Raw genomic sequence first — 24,330 nt, 5'->3', positions numbered from 1 at the left:
TTCAGGAGTTCATGTTTTAGTTGTGTAAAGTTATGTTGACATCAGCAACAACTTATCTTTCATTGTGGCTATAATGTAGCATAAGATAGTTGGTGAAGACCTGGCTGACTTTCTTATGACTTTCAGCTAAAGGATGAGAAATGTCCATTATGGACTTTTTTTCAAGAGCATAGTTAGCAGTTGTATGTACAAGTCAATCACATATGCATATTTGGGATTTTCAGAAACCAAAATAGTTCACAAAATGTTATTAAATGCATATATTTACCTAAGAAATTATGGGGGAATTCTAAGTGGCTTCTTGAGATCATATTAAGGAGTTAAAAACAGGAGACCTCAAAACCCTTCTAACAATACATGCACAGAGAAAAAAAACAAGGTTGCATCAACCTGTTCTGAAAAGATGGATCCATTTGGTAAACCTCTGTTATTTAAGATCCGTTATCATTTTCTAATGGCTTGTTGGACCCTAAATATAGAAACATGGAAACCTATGGGAGCTTGTTGGGCAAGACCAAATAGCCCATCTAGTCTGCCCAGCAAGCTCCCATAATCAGTTTCCCATACTTAACAGTTTCACAGACCGACAAGGTCAAGGCCATTGTTGGCTACTGTTTGAGTCCAATTTCCCACACACCCTGCCATTGAAGCAGACAGTAGTGTTGGAGTTGCATCAAAAGTGAGGCATCTGGCTTATTGTAACTGCTGCATCAATCCCCCCTCCGATTACACCATTCCACAAGACCCCCTCCGATTACACAAGACCCCCTCCGATTACACCATTCCACAAGACCGACAAGAGACGCTTACAAAGGATCACTTCAAGTACCTCCAGCCAAGACTACCAGACACATCACGCTCAGAGATCGGGCATTCTCCACAGCCGGTCCAACATTATGGAACTCTATTCCCCCGGATCTTAGAATGGAACCCAACATCTCAACATTCAAGAAAAGACTCAAGACGTGGCTGTTCACGCAGGCCTTTCCTAACTCCAATTCCATCTAACTTCCTTCTTTCAACACGCTCCGCTAGCATTAGCGTTAATAGCCACCTCTTACAATGTTATTTATACTTATATATAACTATCTGACTTTCATTTCCCTTCTCATTCCAAGTTATTGTTTTCCTTGTTATTTGTAACTGCTTTTCTGCACTATTGTTTAAATGGTAAAGTTTATTATAATTACACCCCTGTTTCTTGTGAACCAGCATGATGGGACCACCGTCTTGAATGTTGGTATATAAAAAAGTTAAATAAATAAAATAAATAAAAATAAGTTACCCCCATGCTTACTTGTTTTCCCAGACTGTACAGTTCAATGTCCTTGTTGGTTGTTCACTGAATGTAAATACTATTTTCCACATTTCTCCTTGCCATTGAAGCAGAGAGCAATGTAGGAGTTGCATTAACCATATGAAGGCTTATTAGATAAGGGTAGTAACTAGGGATGTGCAGAGCAAAATTTTATGTTCATATTTTTTATGTCCGAAAGGGGGTCCCACTTGCGGCCAATATGGACATAAAAAAAATCCAATGAGTTGGGTATATGTACATATGTGCAAAAAAAAAATTTAATCCCCCTCACCCTCCTTAATCCCCCCCCCAGACTTACCACAACTCCCTGGTGATCGAGCGAGGAGTGAGGACGTCATTTCTGCAATCCTTGGCGAGAAGCATGTGACGTCGGTGGCACGTCGTGACGCGGCGTCACGTGATTCCCGGCTCGTTCGCGCCGGACGGCTCGTTCGGCCCAAAAAGAACTTTTGGCCAGCTTGGGGGGGCCTCCTGACCCCCCCAAGCTGGCCAAAAGTTATTTTTGGGCCGAACGAGCCGTCTGGCGCGAACTCGTCGGGAATCACGTGGCGCCGCGTCACTCAGACGCGACGTCACGTGATTCCCGGCAAGTTCGCGCCGGACGGCTCGTTCGGCCCAAAAAGAACTTTTGGCCAGCTTGGGGGGGCCTGGGGCTTGGGGGGGCTTGGGGGCTTGGGGGGGCTTGGGGGGGCTTGGGGGGGCCGTCCGGCGCGAACTCGCCGGGAATCACGTGGCGCCGCGTCACTCAGACGCGACGTCACGTGATTCCCGGCGAGTTCGCGCCGGACGGCTCGTTCGGCCCAAAAAGAACTTTTGGCCAGCTTGGGGGGGCCTCCTGACCCCCTCAAGCTGGCCAAAAGTTCTTTTTGGGCCGAACGAGCCGTCCGGCGCGAACGAGCCGGGAATCACGTGACGCCGGCGTCACTCGACGTGCCGCCGACGTCACTCGACGTGCCGCCGACGTCACATGCTTCTCGCCAAGGATTGCAGAAATGGCGTCCTCACTCCTCGCTCCATCACCAGGGAGTTGTGGTAAGTCGGGGGGGGGGATTAAGGAGGGTGAGGGGGTTTATATTTTTATTTTGGCTCAACAATCGCGATTTCCCACATATCGAACATATCTATGTTCGATATGTGGGAAATCCGATCGTTTATGTCGAATCAATTTTTTAAGTAAAAAAAAAATATGAGTTGCGTTTTACTAATGCGGTCAATCCGAATGCACACCCCTAGTAGTAACCACCATACCAGCAAGCTACCCCCATGCTTCTTTTCATTCATCACCATCCTCTAGCCTTTAGGGGTCCACAGTGTTTATCCCATGCCCCTTTGACATCTTTAGTTTTCACCACTTGATCTGGAAGGACATACCAGAGACCACCTTCTCCATGAAAAAAAATATTTTCTGACATTGGTTCTAAGTCTTCCTCCCTGGAGCTTCAAATAATGACCCCTAGTTCTCCTGATTTCTTTCCAATGGAAAAGGTTTGTTGTTGACCCTGGATGATTTAAAATCTTTCAAGTATATGAAAGTATGTATCATATCACCCCTGCTCCTCCTCTCCTCCAGGGTATACATATTTAGGTTCTTCAGCCTGCTCTCATAAGTCATTTGGTTGCCCTTCTTTGGACTGACTCCATCCTGTCTCTGTCCCTTTTGAGATACGATCTCCAGAACTGAACACAATACTCCAGTTGAGGCCTCACCAAGGACCTGTACAAGGGGATTATCACTTCCTTTTTTTTTACTAGATATTCCTCTCTCTATGCAGCCCAGCATTCTTCTGGCTTTAGCAATCACTTTGTCACATTACTTCGCCGACTTCAGATGTTAGACACTATCACCCCAAGGTCTATCTCTTGCTCCATGCACATCAGCCCGTTACCCCCCAACACATACAGATCTTTTGGTTTGCCACACCCCAGATGTATAACTCTATACTTCTGGGCATTGAATCATAGCTGGCACATCTTCAACCACTCTTCCAGGTTCCTTAATTCTCATCTCATTCTTTCCACACCTTCCAGCATGTCCATTCTGTTGCTGATCTTAGTATCATCCACAAATAGACAAACTTTACCTTCTATACCTTCCGCAAAGTTGCTCATAAAGACATTGGACAGACTAGTCCCAACACGGATCCTTGTGGCAATCCACTGAACACCATTCTCTCTTCAGATTAGATTACATTTACCATCACATGTTGTCTTCTATCCATCAACCAGTTTGTAATCTATGCCACCACCTTGGCGCTCACTCCCAAGCTTCTCATTTTGTTCATGAGTCTTCTATGTGGGACCGTATCAAAAGCTTTACTAAAATCCAAGTAAATCACATTGAGTGTTCTTCACTGATCCAGTTCTCTAGTCACCCAATCAAAGAAATCATTCAAATTCATCCCACAGGACCTTCCCCTGGTGAATCCTTGCTGCCTCTGATTGAGCAACCCACCGGATTGTAGATAGTTCACTATCCTTTCCCTCAGCAGAGTCTCCATTAATTTTGCTACCAGCAAGGTGATGCTAACTAGCCTGTAGTTTCCAGCCTCTTCTCTGCTCCCACTCTTGTAAAGTTGGACCACCACCACTCTTCTCCAGTTACCCAGCAACACACCCTTTTCCATGGATCTATTGAACAGGTCACACAGCGGACCCATCAGCACAGCTCTGAGCTCCCTCAGTATGCTGGGATGAACCTCATCAGGCCCCAGAGCTTTGTCCACTTTCAGTTTTCCTAGCTCTTCCCATATATTCTCTTCCATAAATGGAGTTTGTCTACTCCACACCCTCCCACAGTTTTATTAACTAGTGATGGTCCTTCTCCAGGGTCCACCATTTCTTCGTCTCTCTCCAGACATTGATCTTTTTCACTTTTCAATTTCACTATACCAGTTTGGACCATTCTACTTTCTCTGATGTATCTGAAAAATGTTTTGTAACCTCATTTTACCTCCTTGGCAATCCTTTCCTCTGCCTGACTTTTTGCTTTCTTGATTACCTTTTTCATCTCTCTCAGAGACATTTAAAGAAATGGTGTGGAAATTCATAGATGAAGATGGCAAATATTGGGATTTGCTACTACTCTATATATTATTCATGGTTTGTGAAGTACCCCATAGCTTGATAGGCTTTTTGCCTTTTGAGTAGTTATAAGGAAGATGACCAAGAGGCATATTAGTCATGGCTCGAAAGACATGGGAAGAAGAAGAAATCTCATGGACTATGTCATATAGGTACAAGAGCATCTAAAAAAGGCTGGGGAGGTGGTCCACATATGCTTGGACAAAGCTCAGACTGCCTAGACTCGGGTGTATAACCATCCCACAGTTCAGAGAATTTTACAGCCCGGAGACCAGGTCCTTGTTCTCTTGCCCTCTTCTGAAAGCAAGTTGCTCGCCTGTAGACAATGGCCTTATGACGTCTTAAAAAAAACCAAACAGTCCAGTCAATAATAAACTAGCTCAGCTAGATAAAAGGAAGAAAACTCAGATTTACCATGCTAATCTATTAAAGAAATGGGTTCCACTGGATTCGGCCCAGAGCCATTTGGGAAGGAACTGCCGACTTCCCAGGAAGTGGACTTACTGCTGCTGGAGCAGAATAGAGATATATTTTCCAGTTTGCTGGGATGTACCCACTTGGGCCAACACGATAGCATTACACTGCCAGGGGTGATCATACATCAACAGCAATTCCAGATTCCAAAAGCCAGGCATCCCATTATCAAAATAGAAGTGAACCTGGAAGATGTAGTAGGCTAGATTGACAAACTAAAAAGTAGCAAATCACCTGGACTGCTTGGTATGCATCCTAGGGTACTGAAGGAACTAAAAAATGATATTTCTGATCTATTAGTTAAAATTTGTAACCTATCATTAAAATCATCCATTGTACCTGAAGACTGGAGGGTGGCCAAGGTAACCCCAATATTTAAAAAGGGCTTCGGGGGTGATCTGGGTAACTATAGACCAGTGAGCCTGACTTCAGTGCCAGGAAAAATAGTGAAAACCATTCTCAAGATCAAAATCGTAGAGCATCTAGAAATAAATGGTTTAATGAAACACAGTCAACATGGATTTACCCAAGGGAAGTCTTGCCTAACAAATCTGCTTCTTTTTTTTGAAGGGGTTAATAAACATGTGGATAAAGGTGAACCAGTAGATGTAATGTATTTGGATTTTCAGAAGGCGTTTGACAAAGTCCCTCATGAAACGCTTCTAAGAAAACTAAAAAGTCATGGGATAGGAGGTGATGTCCTTTTGTGGATTACAAACTGGTTAAAATACAGGAAACAGTAGGATTAAATGGTCAATTTTCTCAGTGGAAAAGGGTAAACAGTGGAGTGCCTCAGGGATCTGTACTTGGACCGGTGTTTTTCCATATATATATATAAATACCGTTTATTCTTTCCTATCTCTTCCTTCTTCTCCAAGTTCTGCTACCCTTGTTATTTGTAACTGCTCCTTCGGTCACCACAGTTCGAGTTGATGTATTTAATGCACTCCCGTTTCATGTAAACCAGCAAGATATGTTTTCATGATTGCCGGTATATAAAAACCTTAAATAAATAAAAATAAAAAATAAATAAATGAACTGGAAAGGAATACGATGAGTGAAGTTATCAAATTTGCGGATGATACAAAATTATTCAGAGTAAAATAAAAAGCGGATTGTGATATATTACAGGAGGACCTTGCAAGACTGGAAGATTGGGCATCCAAATGGCAGATGAAATTTAATGTGGGCAAGTGTAAGGTGTTGCATATAGAAAAAAATAACCCTTGCTATAGTTACACGATGTTAGGTTCCATATTAGGAGCTACCACCCAGGAAAAAGATCTAGGTTTCATAGTGGATAATATGTTAAAATCATTGGCTCAGTGTGCTGTTGAAGTAAAAAAAGCAAACAGAATGTTAGGAATTATTAGGAATGGAATGGATAATAAAACAGAAAATGTCATAATGCCTCTGTATCGCTCAATGGTGAGACCGCACCTTGAATGCTGAGTACAATTCTGGTCTCCTCATCTCAAAAAATATATAGTTGCGATGGAGAAGGTACAGAGAAGGGCAACCAAAATGATAAAGGGGATGGGACAGCTCCCCTATGAGGAAAGACTAAAGAGGTTAGGACTTTTCAGATTGGAGAAGAGACGGCTGAGGGGGGATATGATAGAGGTGTTTAAAATCATAAGAGGTCTAGAACAGGTTAATGTGAATCAGTTATTTACTCTTTCAGATAATAGAAAGACTAGGGGGCACTCCAAAAGTTAGCAAGTAGCACATTTAAGACTAATCGAAGAAAATTCTTTTTCACTCAATGCACAATTAAGCTCTGAAATTTGTTGCCAGAGAATGTGGTTAGTGCAGTTAGTGTAGCTAGATTCAAATAAGGTTTGGATTAAGTTCTTGGAGGAGAAATCCATTAACTGCTATTAATCAAGTTTAATTAGGGAATGGCCATTGCTATTAATTGCATCAGTAGCATGGGATCTTCTTAGTGTTTGGGTAATTGCCAGGTTCTTGTGGCCTGGTTTGGCCTATGTTGGAAACAGGATGCTGGGCTTGATGGACACTTGGTCTGACCCAGCATGGCAATTTCTTATGTTCTTAAATGAAAGAGATGCTCCAGCTTGGAGTTATAGAAGAATCTAATATTGACTGGTCTTCACCCATAGTCCTAGTAATGAAACAGGATGAAAGCATAAGATTTTGTATAGACTTTAAAAAAGTCTATACACCCAATGCCTAGGGTGGATGAGCTAATCGAGTGTCTAGGATCAGCTCAGTTCATCTTGACCCTTCACCTCACCAATGGATACTGGTAAATACCCCTCATGCCAATGGCGAAAGAGAAGGTGGCTTTCTCAACACCAGTGGGGCTAGTCCAGTTTACAGTCCTCCCGTTTGGCCTCCATGGTGCCTCATAATGTTCTAGTGCTTGGTTAAGTATATGCGCCCCCCACACTAGGGCTATGCAACTGCATACCTGAGCAATATAGTGGTTTACAACCCAGATTGGAGTACACACCTAAGCCAACTGCAAGCTGTATTTTCTATGCTAAGGAAGGCTGATCTGACAATGAACATGAAGAAGTGTTTGTTGGAAGGACAAGAAGTCCAATTTCTTGGCTATACCTTGGGAAAGAGTCAAGTCCACCCACAGTCCAGGAAGACTGAGGCGATTACCAAGGCATCTATCCCACAAACCAAAGGGAAGATTAGCATGTTTCTAGGCCTCACAGGCTACTATAGAAGGTTTATACCTAACTACTCTAAGAAGGCAGAACCACTTACTTTGAAGAAATCATCAGAAAATGTCCAATCGTCGGCCAATACAGCGAAAGCCTTCCGTGAGTTGAGGGAATTAATCTGCTCCAATCTGGTCCTAATAAGTCCAGATTTTACAGAGCTCTTCATTGTTCAGATGGATGCCTCAGAGGTAGAACTGGTGGAGGTCCTCAGCCAAATGAAGGACAGCCAAGAGCATCCGGTGGCCTACATAAGTCTGAAGCTTCTACCACGAGAGAAGAGGCCTTATCTGTAAAATGGGCTCTAGAAGCCTTACAGTATTACCTCTTGGGGTGGCAGTTCATCCTGGTGATGGACCACAAACTGGAACACGGAGAACAATTCCAGAGTGATGAGATTGTTCCTAACCCTGAAACTCTTCTGGGAAGGAGAACATCAATACTGACTTTCTATCTAGAGAGGTGCCCCTGACACAGGCAGGCACTCACCCAAGTAAGAGTAACTGACTGGGAGGATATGTGAGGGAGTATACAAAAAACTCCATCAGACCACCTTAAGGTGTAGAAGCACAAAGGATTCTGGGTCCTGGGAGGTTAGCTTCCTAAAACTATAACGGATCAGGGCCTACAGGAGTTAGGCAGGCCCAGAGGAGCTGCTGCAACCCATGATATGCCCGTACCAAATACGTATAAACTACTTGATGTTTAAGGTGAAGTGAGCTGCTTTTGTTTTGCTGTTTATTTTTACTTCTGTTAATAAAACCTTGTTCCTGACCAGAAAAGTCAAGACTTGCTGTATTCCTTGGTGGTTCCAGATGCCAAGGCCAGTCCATATGCCGCATGGACAATTTACAAAAGATCCATTTCAGTCAAGAAAATACTCTTTTGCCTGTGAAAATGGTGATGAACATTTGTAACATAGTAACATAGAAAATAACAAGAAAGAACTAAAAGGCCCACCAAGTCTGCCTTCAGCGATTTTATGTGCAGCTAGCCAAAGTAGATCAAATTCTCACATGGAAGCAATCCCTAATCCCATATGACCCCTTTCAAGCTGCAACTGTTGCTTGTGAAGTTTCCTCATTGCTTCCATTACTCTCATAATGAAAACATGCATGCATTTTAGGCTGCTGAAACTTACAAACTGCACAAATGCTTGACTAATTTTGTGGACATAGCTCATTGCAGCCTTAGAAAACTTAGCCATCAACATGGATCCTATTTATAGGCACCTTAAAATATGCAGGACATTTCATGAAACGTTTGCTATAAATGTGACAACTCTATCCAAACTTTCTTGTCAAACTTAATTTTTGGGATAGTTATCTTTAAGGAAGTGCTTCAGCATCTGTGTAGCCTAATGCAAAATATTGGTAGGGTAAATTTCTCACTGTAAATGTTGGACTAAAAATGTGCATCTTTTACATGCAGATTGTAGCCCACATGTTCACGTGATTGGCCTGGTACACACACACACAATAACTATTGCAAAATAACCCCTCTTCCTCAAAAGGTTAACTGGAGTTGGTAAACTTATATTTCTAAACAACACCGCCCTGTGGCAGAGAACTTCTCCCATTGTTATGGCCAAGGTGGGTAGGATGATTACCCAGCCCTGTCTCCAGGCTGCCTCATTCAAGCCTTGCCTTCAGTCTTGCCTACATGGCCCAAGACCTGTCTCCAGCCTGTCTGTCAAAACCCTGTCACCAGCCTTCCTGTCCAAGCCTTGGCTTCAGTCTCACCTCCCTGGTCTAAACCTTGTCTCCAGCCTGCCTTGTCCAAACTTTGCATATCCAGTCTCGTCTTTCTGGCCTTACCATGCCTAGAGACTTGCAGGCCTCCAGAATCCAAAGGCTCAACCTGCAGGGTAGGGAGCTGGCTAGGTGGAAGACAGGTTCTTATCTTGCTCTGACTCCTGCCTTGGTTATGGCAGTTAGTGTAAATGGATTTAAAAAAGGTTAAGAACATAAGAACATAAGAAATTGCCATGCTGGGTCAGACCAAGGGTCCATCAAGCCCAGCATCCTGTTTCCAACAGAGGCCAAACCAGGCCACAAGAACCTGGCAATTACCCAAACACTAAGAAGATCCCATGCTACTGATGCAATTAATAGCATGGCTATTCCCGCTGGGGTAGATTTTATAAATTTGTGCGAGCGCGTACTTTTGTTCGTGCACCAGGCGCGAACAAGAGTACGTGGGATTTCAATAGATACGCGCGTAGCCATTAAAATCCGGGATCGGCGCGCGCAAGGCTGCTGATTTTGGGAAGCCTGCGTGCGCCGAGCCACGCAGCCTGTCTCCATTCCATCCGAGGCCGCTCCGAAATCGGAACGGCCTCGGAGGGAACTTTTTTTCGCCCTCCCTTCCCCTACCTAACCCACCCCACTGGCCCTATCTAACCCCCCCTTACCTTTATCGCTGGATTTACGCCTGCTGGAGGCAGACGTAAATCTGCACGTGCCAGCGGGCTGCTGGCGCGCCATCACCCGACGCGGGGGCTGTTCCGGAGGGCGTAGCCATGCCCCCGGAACGGCCCCGGGCCGAAACCACGCCCATGGTGCCGCCCTCGAAACGTCGGTCACCCGCGCCACGCCCCCAAAATGCCACGTCATGACCGCCATGCCCCCTGACACGCCCCACGGCATGCCTCTCCATGCAAGCCACGGGACTTATGTGTGTCCCGGGGCTTGCGCGCGCCGCCGAGCCTATGCAAAATAGGCTCGGCGGCGCAGGGGGGGTTTGGGGTAGGTTTTTGGGGGGTACGTGCATATCCTACGCGCGTACCCCTTTGAAAATCTACCCCTAAGTAAACTTGATTAATAACAGTTAATGGACTTCTCCTCCAAGAACTTATCCAAACCTTTTTTGAACTCAGCTATACTAACTGCTCTAATCACATCCTCTGACAATAAATTCCAGAGCTTAATTGTGCGTTGAGTGAAAAATAATTTTCTCTGATTAGTCTTAAATGTGCTACTTGCTAACTTCATGAAATGTCCCCTAGTCTTTCTATTATCTGAAAGTGTAAATAACTGATTCACATCTACTCCTTCAAGACCACTCATGATCTTAAAGAAATCTATCATATCCCCCCTCAGCCATCTCATCTCCAAGCTGAACAGCCCTAACCTCTTCAGTCTTTCCTCATAGGGGCGCTGTTCCATCACCTTTATTATTTTGGTTGCCCTTCTCTGTACCTTCTCCATTGCAACTAATATATTTTTTGAAATGTGGCGACCAGAATTGTACACAGTATTCAAGGTGCGATCTCACCATGGAGGTGTTTGGTTAACCATTCCCTTTATAATAATTCCTAATATTCTGTTTGCTTTTTTGACTGCTGCAGTACACTGAGTTGATGATTTCAAAGTATTTTCCACTATGATGCCTAGATCTTTTTCCTGGGTGGTAGCTACTAATATGGAACCTAACATCATGTAACTACAGCAAGGGTTATTTTTCCCTATATGCAATACCTTGCACTTGTCCACTTAAATTTCATCTGCCATTTGGATGCCTAATCTTCCAGTCTTGCAAGGTCCTACTCTCTGTTTCCTGTCTTTTAGCCAGTTTGTGACCCACGAAAGGACATCGCCTCCTATCCCATGACTTTTTCGTTTTCTTAGAAGCCTCTTATGAGGGACTTTGTCAAACACCTTCTGAAAATCTAAATACATTACATCTACCAGTTCACCTTTATCCACATATTTATTAACCCCTTAAAAAAAAAAGCAGATTTGTTAGGCAAGACTTTCCTTGGGTAAATCCATGTTGACTGTGTTCCATTAAACCTTATCTTTCTATATTCTCTACAATTTTAATCTTGAGAATGGTTTCCACAATTTTTCCTGGCACTGAAGTCAGGCTCACTGGCCTATAGTTACCCGGATCGCCCTGGATCCCTCTTTAAATATTGGGGTTACATTGGCCACCCTCCAGTCTTCAGGTACAATGGATGATTTTAATGATAGGTTACAAATTTTAGCTAATAGATCAGAAATATTTGTTAGTTCCTTCAGTACCCTAGGATGCATACCAAGCAGTCCAGGTTGATTTGCTACCCTTTAGTTTGTCAATCTGGCCTACTACATCTTCCAAGTTCACAAGGATTTGGTTCAGTTTGTCTAACTCATCACCGGTGAAAACCATCTCCAGTACTGGTATCTCTCCAATATCCTCATTAGTAAACCTGGAAGCAAATAATTAATTTAGTCTTTCTGCAATGGCCTTATCTTCCCTAAGAGCCCCTTTAACCCCTCGGTCATCTAATGGTCCAACCGACTTCCTCACAGGTTTCTTGCTTCAGATATATTTTAAAACGTTTTTATTATGAGTTTTTGCCTCTACGGCCAACTTCATTTAAAATTCTTCTTCACCTGTCTTATCAATGTTTTACACTTATCTTGACAATGCTTATGTTTTATCATATTTTTTTTCAGATGGATCCTTCTTCCAATTTTTAAGGACGTTTTTTGGATAAGTTCCTAAAAAAGAAGTCCATAACCTTCTATTAATCAATAAGGAATTGTATCTTAAGGTCTATTTAATGTCTGGCTACTTGCCAGGTACTTGTGACTTGCATTGGCCACTGTTTGACACAGGATGCTGTGCTTGATGGACCTTTGATCTGACCCAGTATGGCATATCTTATGTTCTATGTTCTTATGTACCATTTTGGTTGCCTTGATGGCCTTCTTCTTGTTTCTATCATTTTTAGATATGGTCTCCAGAATTTAGCATGATACACCATTTGAGGCCTCACCCATGAACTATATATGGGCATTATCACCTCCTTTTTCTTGCTGCTTATGGCTCTCTCTATGCAGCTCAACATCCCTCTGGCCTCAGTCATTGCCTTGTCACATTGTTTCACCACATTCAGATCATCGGACCCTATCAGCCCAAGGTCTTATTCTTGGTTCATATACATCAGTCCTTCAGCCGCCATCAGATACAAATCATTTGATTGTTGCAACCCAAACTCATGATTCTGCACTTCATGGCACTGAATCCTTTTTGTCAAAATGTTAACCACTCTTAGATCACTTCTCACTCTCTACTCTGTCAGGATTGTCCACTCTGTAGCAGATCTTACTTGATAGGGTCTTATACATGAATTTATAATTCCATTATATACTGCTCTATGCAAACAGTAGAACCATATCTTTAATAACTGTTATAATTGTTATATAAAAAATGAAATCCTACCAGGGGAATAATTGAGCATGCTATATGGGAATTTGATTGTCTTCATAAGCATTTGAAGACCTTTGAGTTTTATATCAGTGGTCAAACTGAAGAATTTCAGTCATGAACCCTCCACATTTTACATCATATCACCTACCAGTTTGGTTGGAGACCTCTCCATCTGGACAAGGAATACAATCATAGCAGCAGATGGGTTTTTCTTTACTGGTTAATTTCCTGAATCCTGGAGGGCAACTCTGACTGCATTTGGACTGTGGAGGTGTCTACATTTTGAGAAAAACATCTGGTAAATCAGGCTGTAATTTTGTCTACTTTCTATTCACATATGTGCCAACTCAAACCATTTATTTTTATGAATTCCTTTCCAAAGTACTCAGTAGTATATGGTGGTGAACTATGAGCCCTATTTGATAAAATGTAAAATATGAAACACGTGTAGCTGGAAATTAATCATTTCCTGTGAACAAAAACTCCATAGATGAACATTGAAATAAAGAATTGGAATCCAAAACATTAACCATTAAATGTCCATTAGCTGCTAAGAGAATATGGTAGTTTACTTTGTAATAATTTTTGTTAGAATAACAGAAAACATATTGGACTTCATGGAATGTGTGGTAGCTATTCCTTGAGAGCCTGTTTATGTGAAAGCCCATCTGTCTAATGTAATTACCCCTTGGTCCTTCTTAACATTTTCTAGGTATAAATTCTCGCTCTTGTATACATAGAAATGAGATTTGTAAAGTCTGGTGCTCTTTATGCTAGGATGAGTCAGCATTTATGGCACCTAATCACATAGCAGCACTTCTGACCATTTCATAATATTATAAATTAGTAAAGGGCATTTTTGAGAAACAAAATAGGAAATGAGGTAAAATTTCTATTTTATTTTGAATCATTTTGAAAATGGAACAAGATAAATTCTGACTAAATTTCCTCAGAATCTAATTTCAATTTGAAAACCTATTAAAAAAAAGTTGCCAATCGGGCCAGGGTCTTACGTAGGGAGTAGGCAGAGACCCAAAGGAAGGGTCCCAGCCTATGCCCAAGTGTGACTCTAGTGCCTTGGCCTAGGCCTAGGCCCAAAGCTTAGGTCTTGCCTTGGCATAGGCAGCAATCTAATGAAGGTTCCGTAGCATATGCCCGAACATGACATCAGGATCTTTGCTTAGGCCCTGGCCCAATGCTGCGGCCTAGGCTGAGACCCAAGCAAAAGCCTAGACCTGGGAAATTTCCTGACGAGCCCCCATATTGGCCTATGATGCTCTTGCCTTGACGCAGAACCAGGCCTGACATCGTGACCCAGCCAGGACTCATCCTAGTGCTGGAGCTTCAGTCTGGTCCAAGACCTGATACCAGAGCCAAGATTGGAGGCTGGTTCCTGCACCTGGGACACAGACTAAGCAAGGGCCCAGGCCTGGTGTTGAGGCCTGAGCCCTTGCTCAGCCCCTGGAGGTATGATTCTGATGCTGGGGCCTCGACACTGTCCAAAGCTCAATGTTAAGGCTGGTCTAGAGGCCGGGCCCAATGCCTGGCCCTTCGCCTATACCTGGGGCTGAACCCGGACTCAGGCATGACACTGCTGACTGATTTGGATGCTGGGTCTCAATGCCGAGGTCTCAGCCATAACTCATGCCTGATGCTGTGGTGTGGACCAAATGCTGTGTCTCGATGCTGGGTTCTCAGCCCAGACCCATGTCCAGTGCTGGGTACCAACACCTGAGCCTCAGCCTAGGCCAGGTCCTGGACTAATGCCCAATGCTTCTGTCCAGCCTGGATGCTGGATCCCGATGCTGGAGACTGGGATTGGACCCAGGCCCAATGCTGGGGCCTGGCCTAAAAGTTGGGTCATGACACTTGGGCCATGGCCTAGGCAATGGAACAGCCCCAGGCTCAATGTCTCAGCCCAACCTGAAGGCTGGGTTGAAACACTGGGGCCAAGGTTCAGATTCAGGCCCTAGACTGGGGCCTAAGGTCAGGGCAGACACAGAGCCCATGCTTCAGAACTCCTTTTCAATGTCTTCTTTCTTTGACTTCTTTGCCAAATCACGCTGTCCACTAGGGTCATTACCGCAAAGTTAATTAACTCCAGGACATTATCCCAAGTGGAAGGCATTATTTTGATGTACGGCAGCTAATTCAACTGTTAAGTCTTATGTAATGACCCCAGCAGACTGCATCAGTGGAAAAGAAGACACAATCAAAGAATATGCTAAAGAGGAGATCCAAGGCCTGGGCCTGACCCTATGCAAAGGCCAAGCCCCTGGAATTGGGATCTGGCCTTCAGGCATGACCATAGAATCATGCCTGGAATCGGACCCTGGCCTAGGCCGAGGTCCAAGTTTCAGGACCTCTAGGCCTCGATATCGGGGTCTAGCCTTTGGGCTGGTCCATGACAACAGGCCTGGTTATAGGCACTGACTTAGGCTGAGGAACAGGCATTTGTACTTGGCCTCTAGTCTATGCCCCAGAGTCAGGCATAGACTAGAGGCCAAGTACAGCAGGCCAAGTACAGCAGGCCATTGCATTGTATCTGGGTCTAGTCCTTAGCCTAGGCAGGGGCCAAGGTGTATGAACCTGGTCTCTAGGCCTGGCTGAAGCATCAGGGGCCCTATCCTAGGCTGAGACCCAGGCATTAGGTACAGGCCACCAAGTCTCAGCCTAGGCCAAGGTGACAATGTTCTATTGCATCCTAAGCCTATGTAAGGAAAAGTTTTCAGGACCAGGTAGTTTCAAATGCCTAGGCCCAGTATGATGCCTCAGTCTTGTATAGGCTTAGGCTGTTGCAGGTAACTGCGACCTTGGTCTAGACTTCATACAAGGCCCTGGCTTGTATGAAGGAGGCTGAGGAGGATCCTGGCTCTGATAGCTTTCTGGGTAGGAGGGATGAGTGGGGGCACAGGAGACAATGGAAGGTCTTGTTTATTTTTTCTTCTCTCTGATTTTTGGGGGGTTTCAATGTTTATTTCATTTTTATTAAACTAAAGCAACAAAATAAATATTTCATGAAACAAAGTTTGTGGGTAAAAAGCCCCCCAAAATGAAACAAAACTTTCCCTTCTTCCCACCACTGTTATGAATGACATTTGCATGTTTCAATGCCTTCTACAATGCTATAATGTGACTTAATTCTGACCTGGGTGAATGCACTTTCCCATATGATCGCCTTCTCATTAATGATGAAATCCTGTCCAGAGGAAGCATTTGGGTTATAACTTCCAACAACTTCAATATTCTGTGTCTCATTTTCTAGAAAAACTGGATTTATAATATAATATCCCATGGAGATGTCACCATTCTCATCAAAAGAGAGATCTTCATCCAGAATGTTCTTAAAATGGAGGTTCCTCAGATAATGATTAAGCTAAAGAATGAAGGGTAACTTTTCAGTGGTGCTCCAACATGCAGAGTGATTCAAATATTTTCAAGAATATACAATATATAAAAACAAACTAATTCTCCCCTATTTGAGCTTAATTCAAGTTGTTTATCATAAACAATATCAGCCATTTTCAAACTAAAATAAAAAAGATCCTAGAATGCATATCCAGAGAACACATGTGTATTTTAGGACTCCATTCCATTATATTTCTATATTACTGATTTGAGCAATAAAAAACAAAACCATAAAGTTCTGCTTTAGTTTGCTTTTTAAAATTTTTAGACCCTAACAATATAAGTTTTGTCATACTGGGTCAGACAAAAAGTCCATCAAACCCAGTAACTTGTTTCAACAGTGGCCAATCGAAGTCACAAACAATTGGCAGGATCCCAATAGATTGATAGAATCCATGTCACTTATCCCAGGGATAAGCAGTGGCTTTCTTCCTAGTCGATCTTAATAATGCATTATGGTCATTTCATCCAGAAAATAGTCTAAACCTTTTTTAAAGTAAGCCACAAAAACAGCTTTCACCACTTTCTCCAGCAACAAATTCTAGAGTTTGGGCATCCAAACTTGGGCATCCAGACTTTGGCATCCAAATGACGAGATTCACGGCCTAATTTCGATGCATTGAAGGGATGCTTTAGACTTAAGCATCCAAGTTCTGAATGTCAGAAAGCATGTTAAGAATTGCAATAAAACACAGAAACACTCAGCTGTAGAAATATTATTTATTAACTAGAAGGAAGTCAGAAAACAAAGATTACATTAGAAAATCCTGGAACATCCTTCAGTGCCTCTCAGATTCCAACTACAACTCCCGAAATAGAAAACACAAAACAATGGATTTAGATTATTGGAAATATCTTTAGACAGAGAGGAGAGGGGGTATTTGTAAGACCTCTAACAACCTACATGAGAAATACTCCTCAATGACCCTTCGGCAAACCTCTAAGCCTCACACTGTGTTGTCCACTTCTGTAGCTGGTTGTACAGGTGGAACTAGGAGCAAGTTTTCCGGAACTTCCAGCCCAAAGCGCAATGCAAGGTTATGAAGCAAGCAGCAGGCCATAATAATACATGCAACCTTTTCTGGACTGTACTGGAGGGCACCACCTGACCGGTCCAAGCATCTGAATCATCGTTTCAGCACACCAAATGTCCGCTCAATGACAGATCTAGTGCTAGGATGTGCCTCGTTGTACCATCTTTCTGCCACAGTGCTCAGGGCCAGGAGCGGAGTCAGCAACCACAGCTTACAGCCATAGCCAGCATCACCTATAAAAGAGGTAATACATACTGCATCTTTGACACTGACCAAACAAACACCAGGAAACACATATTTATACACAATAGTACCAAAATACTTTAGGATAAAGCAATTAACTTTTGCTTGCGCATTCCTCCTTGCCACCTGGTTCTCTACTGTTACTTACTGAGCAACCAGCCATCACGGTATTTCTCTTCGGGAAAATCGGTTCTAAGCAAGGAACAAGCAAGGATGTAGGAATCATGGCAGCTGCCCAGAAACATCGAAACTACATTCAGGATCTGTTGACGGGCATCACTTACCATTTGCACATTCATGGAATGGAATGACTTCTAATTGCAGAATGTACTCTCCTGTTCTGAGCTGCGGGTAAGTGCGATATGGCTGCAGTTTATTACTCCCAATATATTGGGCATTCCAGTTATGTCAAATAATCTGCACCGGATCACTTGTACTTGTACTGGGTCCACGGGAAAATAAATATACTGTCATATATGTTTCATCATGGCACTCAAGACTTGTCCAAAGTGCCGCGAGACTGAGGACTGATTCATCCCGCAAACCAGTCTGACTGTATTATGGAAACTTCCTGTTGCAAAAAAATGCAAGGTACACAGAAGTTTTTCCGCCCTGGGACCACATTAGTTGCAAGAGGCAATGGGATCTTTATTATTGCACAGGTCCTGGTACAGGGTCTCAGTTGCTCTAGAGCTGAGATGGTATCTTCGCACCACTTCAGACTCAGATAATCCTAGGAGAGTTGTGCGTGGCTGAATAACACGCTGCCTGCAGGGTCTACAGATGGCTCCAGGCTGCACCTGGAAACATAATAATGTAAGGAGCATAAGACATACTGGGTCACAGCAAGGGTCCATCAGGTGTTTTTCTAACAGTTAGACCAACCACATCCTCAGCTTACAAAAGAACAGTTGCAAACAGACCCAGAACAAAAGGGCTGCACCTGGAAACATAATGTATAAGGAACATAAGACATACCATACTGGGTCAGACCCATGGTCCATCAGGTGTTTTTCTAAAGGCCAACCACATATTCATGTTATCACAGCTATGTGGCTGTAGGGATACAAAAGAACACAAAGCAAACATACCAGGAACTATAGGACTGTAGGGATATTTAAAGATACAAAATTAATGAATGTTCAACTGTAAAACGTCGATGTCACCGACGTCCAACCCCAGGGTATCCGAATGGCCCAAAAATTGGACATCAATTTGACATATTTCAATGAAAATTTAAAAGGAAAGATTTATTTCCTAACCTCTATCTGCTCCACACGGTCTGCATGATTCTCCACTCTTCTGTTGTTGGCAGGGTTATTTGCTATTGTCCATGTAGTTGCCCTAATTCTTCCTCACAGATGCAAGAAAAAGGTCAACATGACAAGGAAATAAACAGTATCCATTAAGAGAAACAGAATCCCTCAGGAATCACCAGCTATCAGCACAATTACGCCAGTTTAAAGTTGGCACAAAACTTTGAACGCAAAAAAAATCGCTAAAGACGCACAAAATGTTTGCGTGCATTACTGCATTGGGTACTAATACCTAATTGGTGCATTTAAATAAGATTTGTATCCCATTGACACTATTCACTATGGGGTAGATTTTCAAAAAGCGCGCCTTCGCGTACTTTTGTTGGCGTATCAGGCGCAAACAAAAGTATGCTGGATTTTAGTAGATACGCGCGTAGCTGTGCGTATCCGCTAAAATCCTGGATCGGCGCGTTCAAGGCTGCCAATTTCGTGTAGCCGGCGCGCGCCGAGCCGCGCAGCCTGCCGCCGTTCCCTCCAAGGCCGCTCCGAAATCAGAGCGGCCTCGGAGGGAACTCGCTTTCGCCCTCCCCTCACCTTCCCCTCCCTTCCTCTATATAACCCACCCCCCCGGCCCTATCTAGACCCCCCCCTACCTTTGTCGGGGGATTTACGCCTCCCAGAGGGAGAAGTAAATCCCCACGCGCCAGCGGGCCTCTAGCGCGCCGAGAAGGGACCTGGGGGCGGTTCCGGAGGGCGCGGCCATGCCCCCGGACCGCCCCGGGCCGAAAGCATGCCCCGGGCCCGCCCCCGAAACGCCGCGTCCCGCCCCCAAAACGCTGCGCCGATCCGACACGCCCCCGACACGCCCCCGCACGCCCCCGACATGCCCCCCTCGAAAAACCCCGGGACTTACGCGAGTCCTGGGGCTCTGCGCGCGCCGGTAGGCCTATGGAACATAGGCGCACCGGCGCGCAAGGCCCTGCTTGCGTAAATCCGGGCGGATTTACGCGAGCAGGGCTCTTAAAATCCGCCCCTATGTGCAGATTTTCCGCGTGTGTTATGGATGTGTAAAACCATATATTGCATGTGCGTTCCCTCTGCGCTCAAAAAATGTGCGTTCAACTGCGTGCTCACCGCCGCACTAAGCCAAATACCCCGTATTGCATCGGCTCCAGAATGTTGTTTCTCCCAGTCACCAAAACACAGTAGAAACTATTGGTCTCACACTGTGTGGCAGGCCCGTTTCTCAACCAAGAAAAGCCGTGCTCCCTCCAACAATCTAAACTTTTAAAATTGACAACTCCCCTGAAACCCAATGTCAAAATTAGGCAGGAGTCATCCACTAACTGGTATGTAAAAATGGTGCAGGCTGGCCTTGTAGCTGGCACCATTTTATTGTACAGAAATGCATGCACTGCTCTGGTGACACCTAGTAAAACAATATCCACATGATTTTAAATGGCCAGTGCGTAAAAAAAAATGGGGGTTACGCGCGCAGCCGGACCTTGTGCGTGCTGCATGCATTTTAGAAGGAGCCCGGCCATGCGCGTAAACCTTGTTAAGCGCATAAGAGCCCGGCCAAAGAAAAGGGGCAGTCCAGGGGTCGGGAAGGGGCTGGGCTTGAGGCGCCGGTACAGCGGCAATTTACTGCTGTGTCAGGGAAGTGCACGCCGGCAGGGTGGTGGCGCGTGCAACTTGCTACTGCTCCTTTGGAGGAGCAACAGGTATGATAAAAAAAAAACAAAGATAGGATAGGGTTTAGGAGGAGGGGAGGAGAGAGGAAGAGGAAGGGAGGTTAGGGTAGGGGATATCGAATAGGCATGTGAATCGTGTACCCGATTGTTTTAACGATCGGGTTCGGCTGGAGGGAGAAAAAAATCTGATCGGTAGAGATGTGAATCGAAATCGGTTCCGATTCCGATTCACATTGCTAATTTTTTTTTAGTGAGGCCCAAGCTGATAAAAAAAAAACCCACCCCGACCCTTTAAAATTGACCCCTTAGCTTCCCCCACCCTCCCGAACCCCCCAAAAACTTTTTACAAATAGCTGGTGATCTAGCGGAAGTCCCGGGAGTGACCTCCAGTTCTCGGGCCGTCGGCTGTGCTAATAAAACTGGAGCCAATGGCTCTTTGCCCTTACCATGTGACAGGGTATCCGTGCCATTGGCCGATCCGACACGCCCCCCTCGAAAAACCCCGGGACTTACGCGAGTTTTTAAAAATGGCGCCGGCCATATAGACAAGCGACTTCGCTGCCTTGAGCGCCTATATTGGACGTACAGGAGTGCACGTATTCACCTTCACCGGCGGAGCTGCTGAAGCCGCTCTCTCTCGCCGCTCTCTCTCGCCGCCCTTCTACTGCTGCTGCTGGGGGCTTGCTTGGCCGCGGCCAGGGCAGGTGAGCGGGAGCTGGGGGAAAGTTTGGGACTGTGAAATTTTGTCTCTCTCTGCTGGAGCTTGGATTGGGTTGGTTTGGTTTGGGACTGTGAAATTTCGTCTCTCTCTGCTGGGGCTTGGATTGGGTTGGTTTGGTTTGGGACTGTGAAATTTCGTCTCTCTCTGCTTGGGCTTGGATTGGGTTGGTTTGGTTTGGGACTGTGAAATTTCATCTCTCTTGTCCGTCCGAAGGAGGGTGCTTTGTTGCGCTCCCTGCCTCCGATCGCCGGCTGCTGGGGCTTGCTGGCGCCGGGCGCTCAAGGCAGCGGGGTCTGTAGGAGAACCATCCACTTCCTGGTACCTGTCATTTCAAATGTCATTTGAAATGACATTTGAAATGACAGGTACCAGCGCACCCAGGATACTGAATAGGCACTGTATAGTGCCTAGGCAGTAAAATGGATTGTGCTTCATGGATGCGCGTTGGACGCGGCTTGCATTTGCATGCCATTTAAATACAGTATCGAGTGGTAGGTGATCTGAACTGTGCGTGCGGCAAATGCGGGTGCGCCGGGCACTAACGCACCTCTTTCTACCGCACCTTACTGTATCGGCCCGATTGTTTGGAAGGTTATATAGGTTTTTTGTTATGATCTGTACATTGCACTTGTGCTAGATATTGAATCTGCTCTGTTGGAGTCATGGTTAGGGAAAACGTGAGAAAAAAAGCAAGAATTCCATTACTTCAGCAGCATCTTAGCAGAGCTAAAGTCCTTATTCCTTGCACACGACTAAAAGCTGAGTGACCAGTTAATTAAGGGTGTGATCCACTCTCTAGCAATGTTAAGGTTGGCTGGAAAAAAAAAAAAAGAAAAGAAACTCCTAGCTCAAGTGAGCTCTGACTGAGTGAAATGTTCTCCCTCTAAATGAGTGTGTAACAAACCCCCCCAGAATCTGCAGTTCCTACCAGAAAAAGGAAAAAGAAAGTAAATCTTAAACTGTAGGGTCTCTCCAAGTAGGATGGCCCAATCTGTCAGAGTCCTAGCAAAGCAGCACAATAGCTGGGCTTTCAGTCTGTTCTTGCATGCAGAAAACAAAAGGAAGAACAAAACATTTGCTTCCTGACTTACAGTTTGTAGCTAAACAGCCAAAGTATTAAGAGATGCAGTATCCCCTTACCACATAAACTGAGGAAAGAGATCCAGCTCAGCTCCAAAAATCCTTGGCACAGCCTGGTTCAGACCCAGTAATAAGGGCCCAGGAGATATTGCACAAGCAGAGAACTCTCTGACAGCTTGCACTTAACAGCTAAGAACATAAGAAAATAAAAACATAAGAACATGCCATACTGGCTCAGACCAAGGGTCCATCAAGCCCAGCATCCTGTTTCCAACAGTGGCCAATCCAGGCCATAAGAACCTGGCAAGTACCCAAAAACTAAGTTTGTTCCATGTTACCGTTGCTAGTAATAGCGGTGGTTATTATCTAAGTCAACTTAATTAATAGCAGGTAATGGACTTCTCCTCCAAGAACTTATCCAATCCTTTTTTAAACACAGCTATACTAACTGCACTAACCACATCTTCTGGCAACAAATTCCAGAGTTTAATTGTGCATTGAGTAAAAAAGAACTTTCTCCGATTAGTTTTAAATGTGCCACATGCTAACTTCATGGAGTGCCCCCTAGTCTTTCTTTTATCCGAAAGAGTAAAAAAATGATTCACATCTACCCGTTCTAGACCTCTCATGATTTTAAACATCTCTAGCATATCCCCCCTCAGTTGTCACTTCTCCAAGCTGAAAAGTCCTAACCTCTTTAGTCTTTCCTCATAGGGGAGCTGTTCCATCCCTTTTATCATTTTGATTGCCCTTCTCTGTACCTTCTCCATTGCAATTATATCTTTTTTTGAGATGCAGCGACCAGAATTGTACACAGTATTCAAGGTGCGGTCTCACCATGTAGTGATATAGAGGCATTATAACATTTTCCGTTTTATTCACCATTCCCTTTCTAATAATTCCCAACATTCTGTTTGCTTTTTTGACTGCCGCAGCACACTGAACCGACAATTTCAATGTGTTATCCACTATGACGCCTAGATCTCTTTCTTGAGTGATAGCTCCTAATATGGAACCTAACATTTTGTAATTATAGCATGGGTTATTTTTCCCTATATGCATCACCTTGCACTTACATTAAATTTCATCTGCCATTTGGATGCCCAATTTTCCAGTCTCACAAGGTCTTCCTGCAATTTATCACAATCTGCTTGTGATTTAACTACTCTGAACAGTTTTGTATCATCTGCAAATTTGATTACCTCACTCATTGTATTTCTTTCCAGATCATTTATAAATATATTGAAAAGTAAGGGTCCCAATACAGATTCCTGAGGCACTCCACTGCCCACTCCCTTCCACTGAGAAAATTATCCATTTAATCCTATTCTCTGTTTCCTGTCTTTTAGCCAGTTTTGTTTTTTTTTTAATTTTTAATTTTGCATTTTCAAACAAACTTGATAGCAATACACACATATCAAAAGATTGGGATTAAGGCAAACAAAAAAGATACAGGAACATAGAATTTCCAACAGGGAAATCCATTTAAGTTACACAAAATAAGCATAAAATAAATTCACAAAACCAAATCATCCCATTATAAGGAAATAAGGAGAGAGAATCCTTATAATATTGGGAGTAACTAAAGAAAACATTTTTCATGAAAGAAGAGAGGCACAGCAATTTAATACTATCTTAAATCCCAAAACAAGAATTAGGTAGAGCTTTGTTTACTCCAGGAATGCGTATCTAGAAATATTCTTAACTGAGATGAATCAAAAAAGATATATCTCACATCATTTAATCTAAGAATGCATTTACAGGGATATCGTATGCTGATCTGTGCACCTATACCCCTGGCCTCCTGACACATTGCCAAGAAAATTGTTCTTCTTTGCTGGGTCGTTCTAGTCAAGTCTGGAAACATCCATAGCTTGTATGCCAAATACTTTTTTTCTCTTTTTCTTAGGAAGAGTTTCAAAATCATATCTCTTTCTGATACCGATGAGAAACGTATTAACAACATCCCACAATAGTCAATCTGTTCTTCTGAAGGTTGCTCAAGAAATTCTGTTAAATTTCCAATTTCTAAATTTGGAGGCTGATCGCATTCTCCATCCTTTCTCTCTGTTTTTATAAAATATATTTTTGTTATAGATGATAGTAAATCTTTTGAAAGCAGCAAA

At 43.9% G+C, this 24,330-nt stretch overlaps 1 protein-coding gene across 1 annotated transcript in view; it reads right to left on the bottom strand.

The window, feature by feature from the left end:
* Positions 1–24,330, bottom strand: part of LOC115077507 (vomeronasal type-2 receptor 26-like) — a 52,283-nt gene that overhangs the window by 5,556 nt on the left and 22,397 nt on the right. The window contains exons 3-4 of the mRNA XM_029579798.1: positions 15,917–16,144; positions 12,917–13,043 (exon numbers count right to left, since the gene is read on the bottom strand). Of these exons, the coding sequence (XP_029435658.1) occupies positions 12,917–13,043; positions 15,917–16,144 (355 nt within the window). The remainder of the gene's footprint in view (positions 1–12,916; positions 13,044–15,916; positions 16,145–24,330) is intronic.

Source organism: Rhinatrema bivittatum, chromosome 16, assembly GCF_901001135.1.
Source record: "Rhinatrema bivittatum chromosome 16, aRhiBiv1.1, whole genome shotgun sequence".
In the NCBI taxonomy this organism is placed as follows: Eukaryota; Metazoa; Chordata; class Amphibia; order Gymnophiona; family Rhinatrematidae; genus Rhinatrema; species Rhinatrema bivittatum.
Note: the sequence above shows the minus strand (reverse complement) of the source record. Positions and strands in the feature narration are given on the sequence as shown.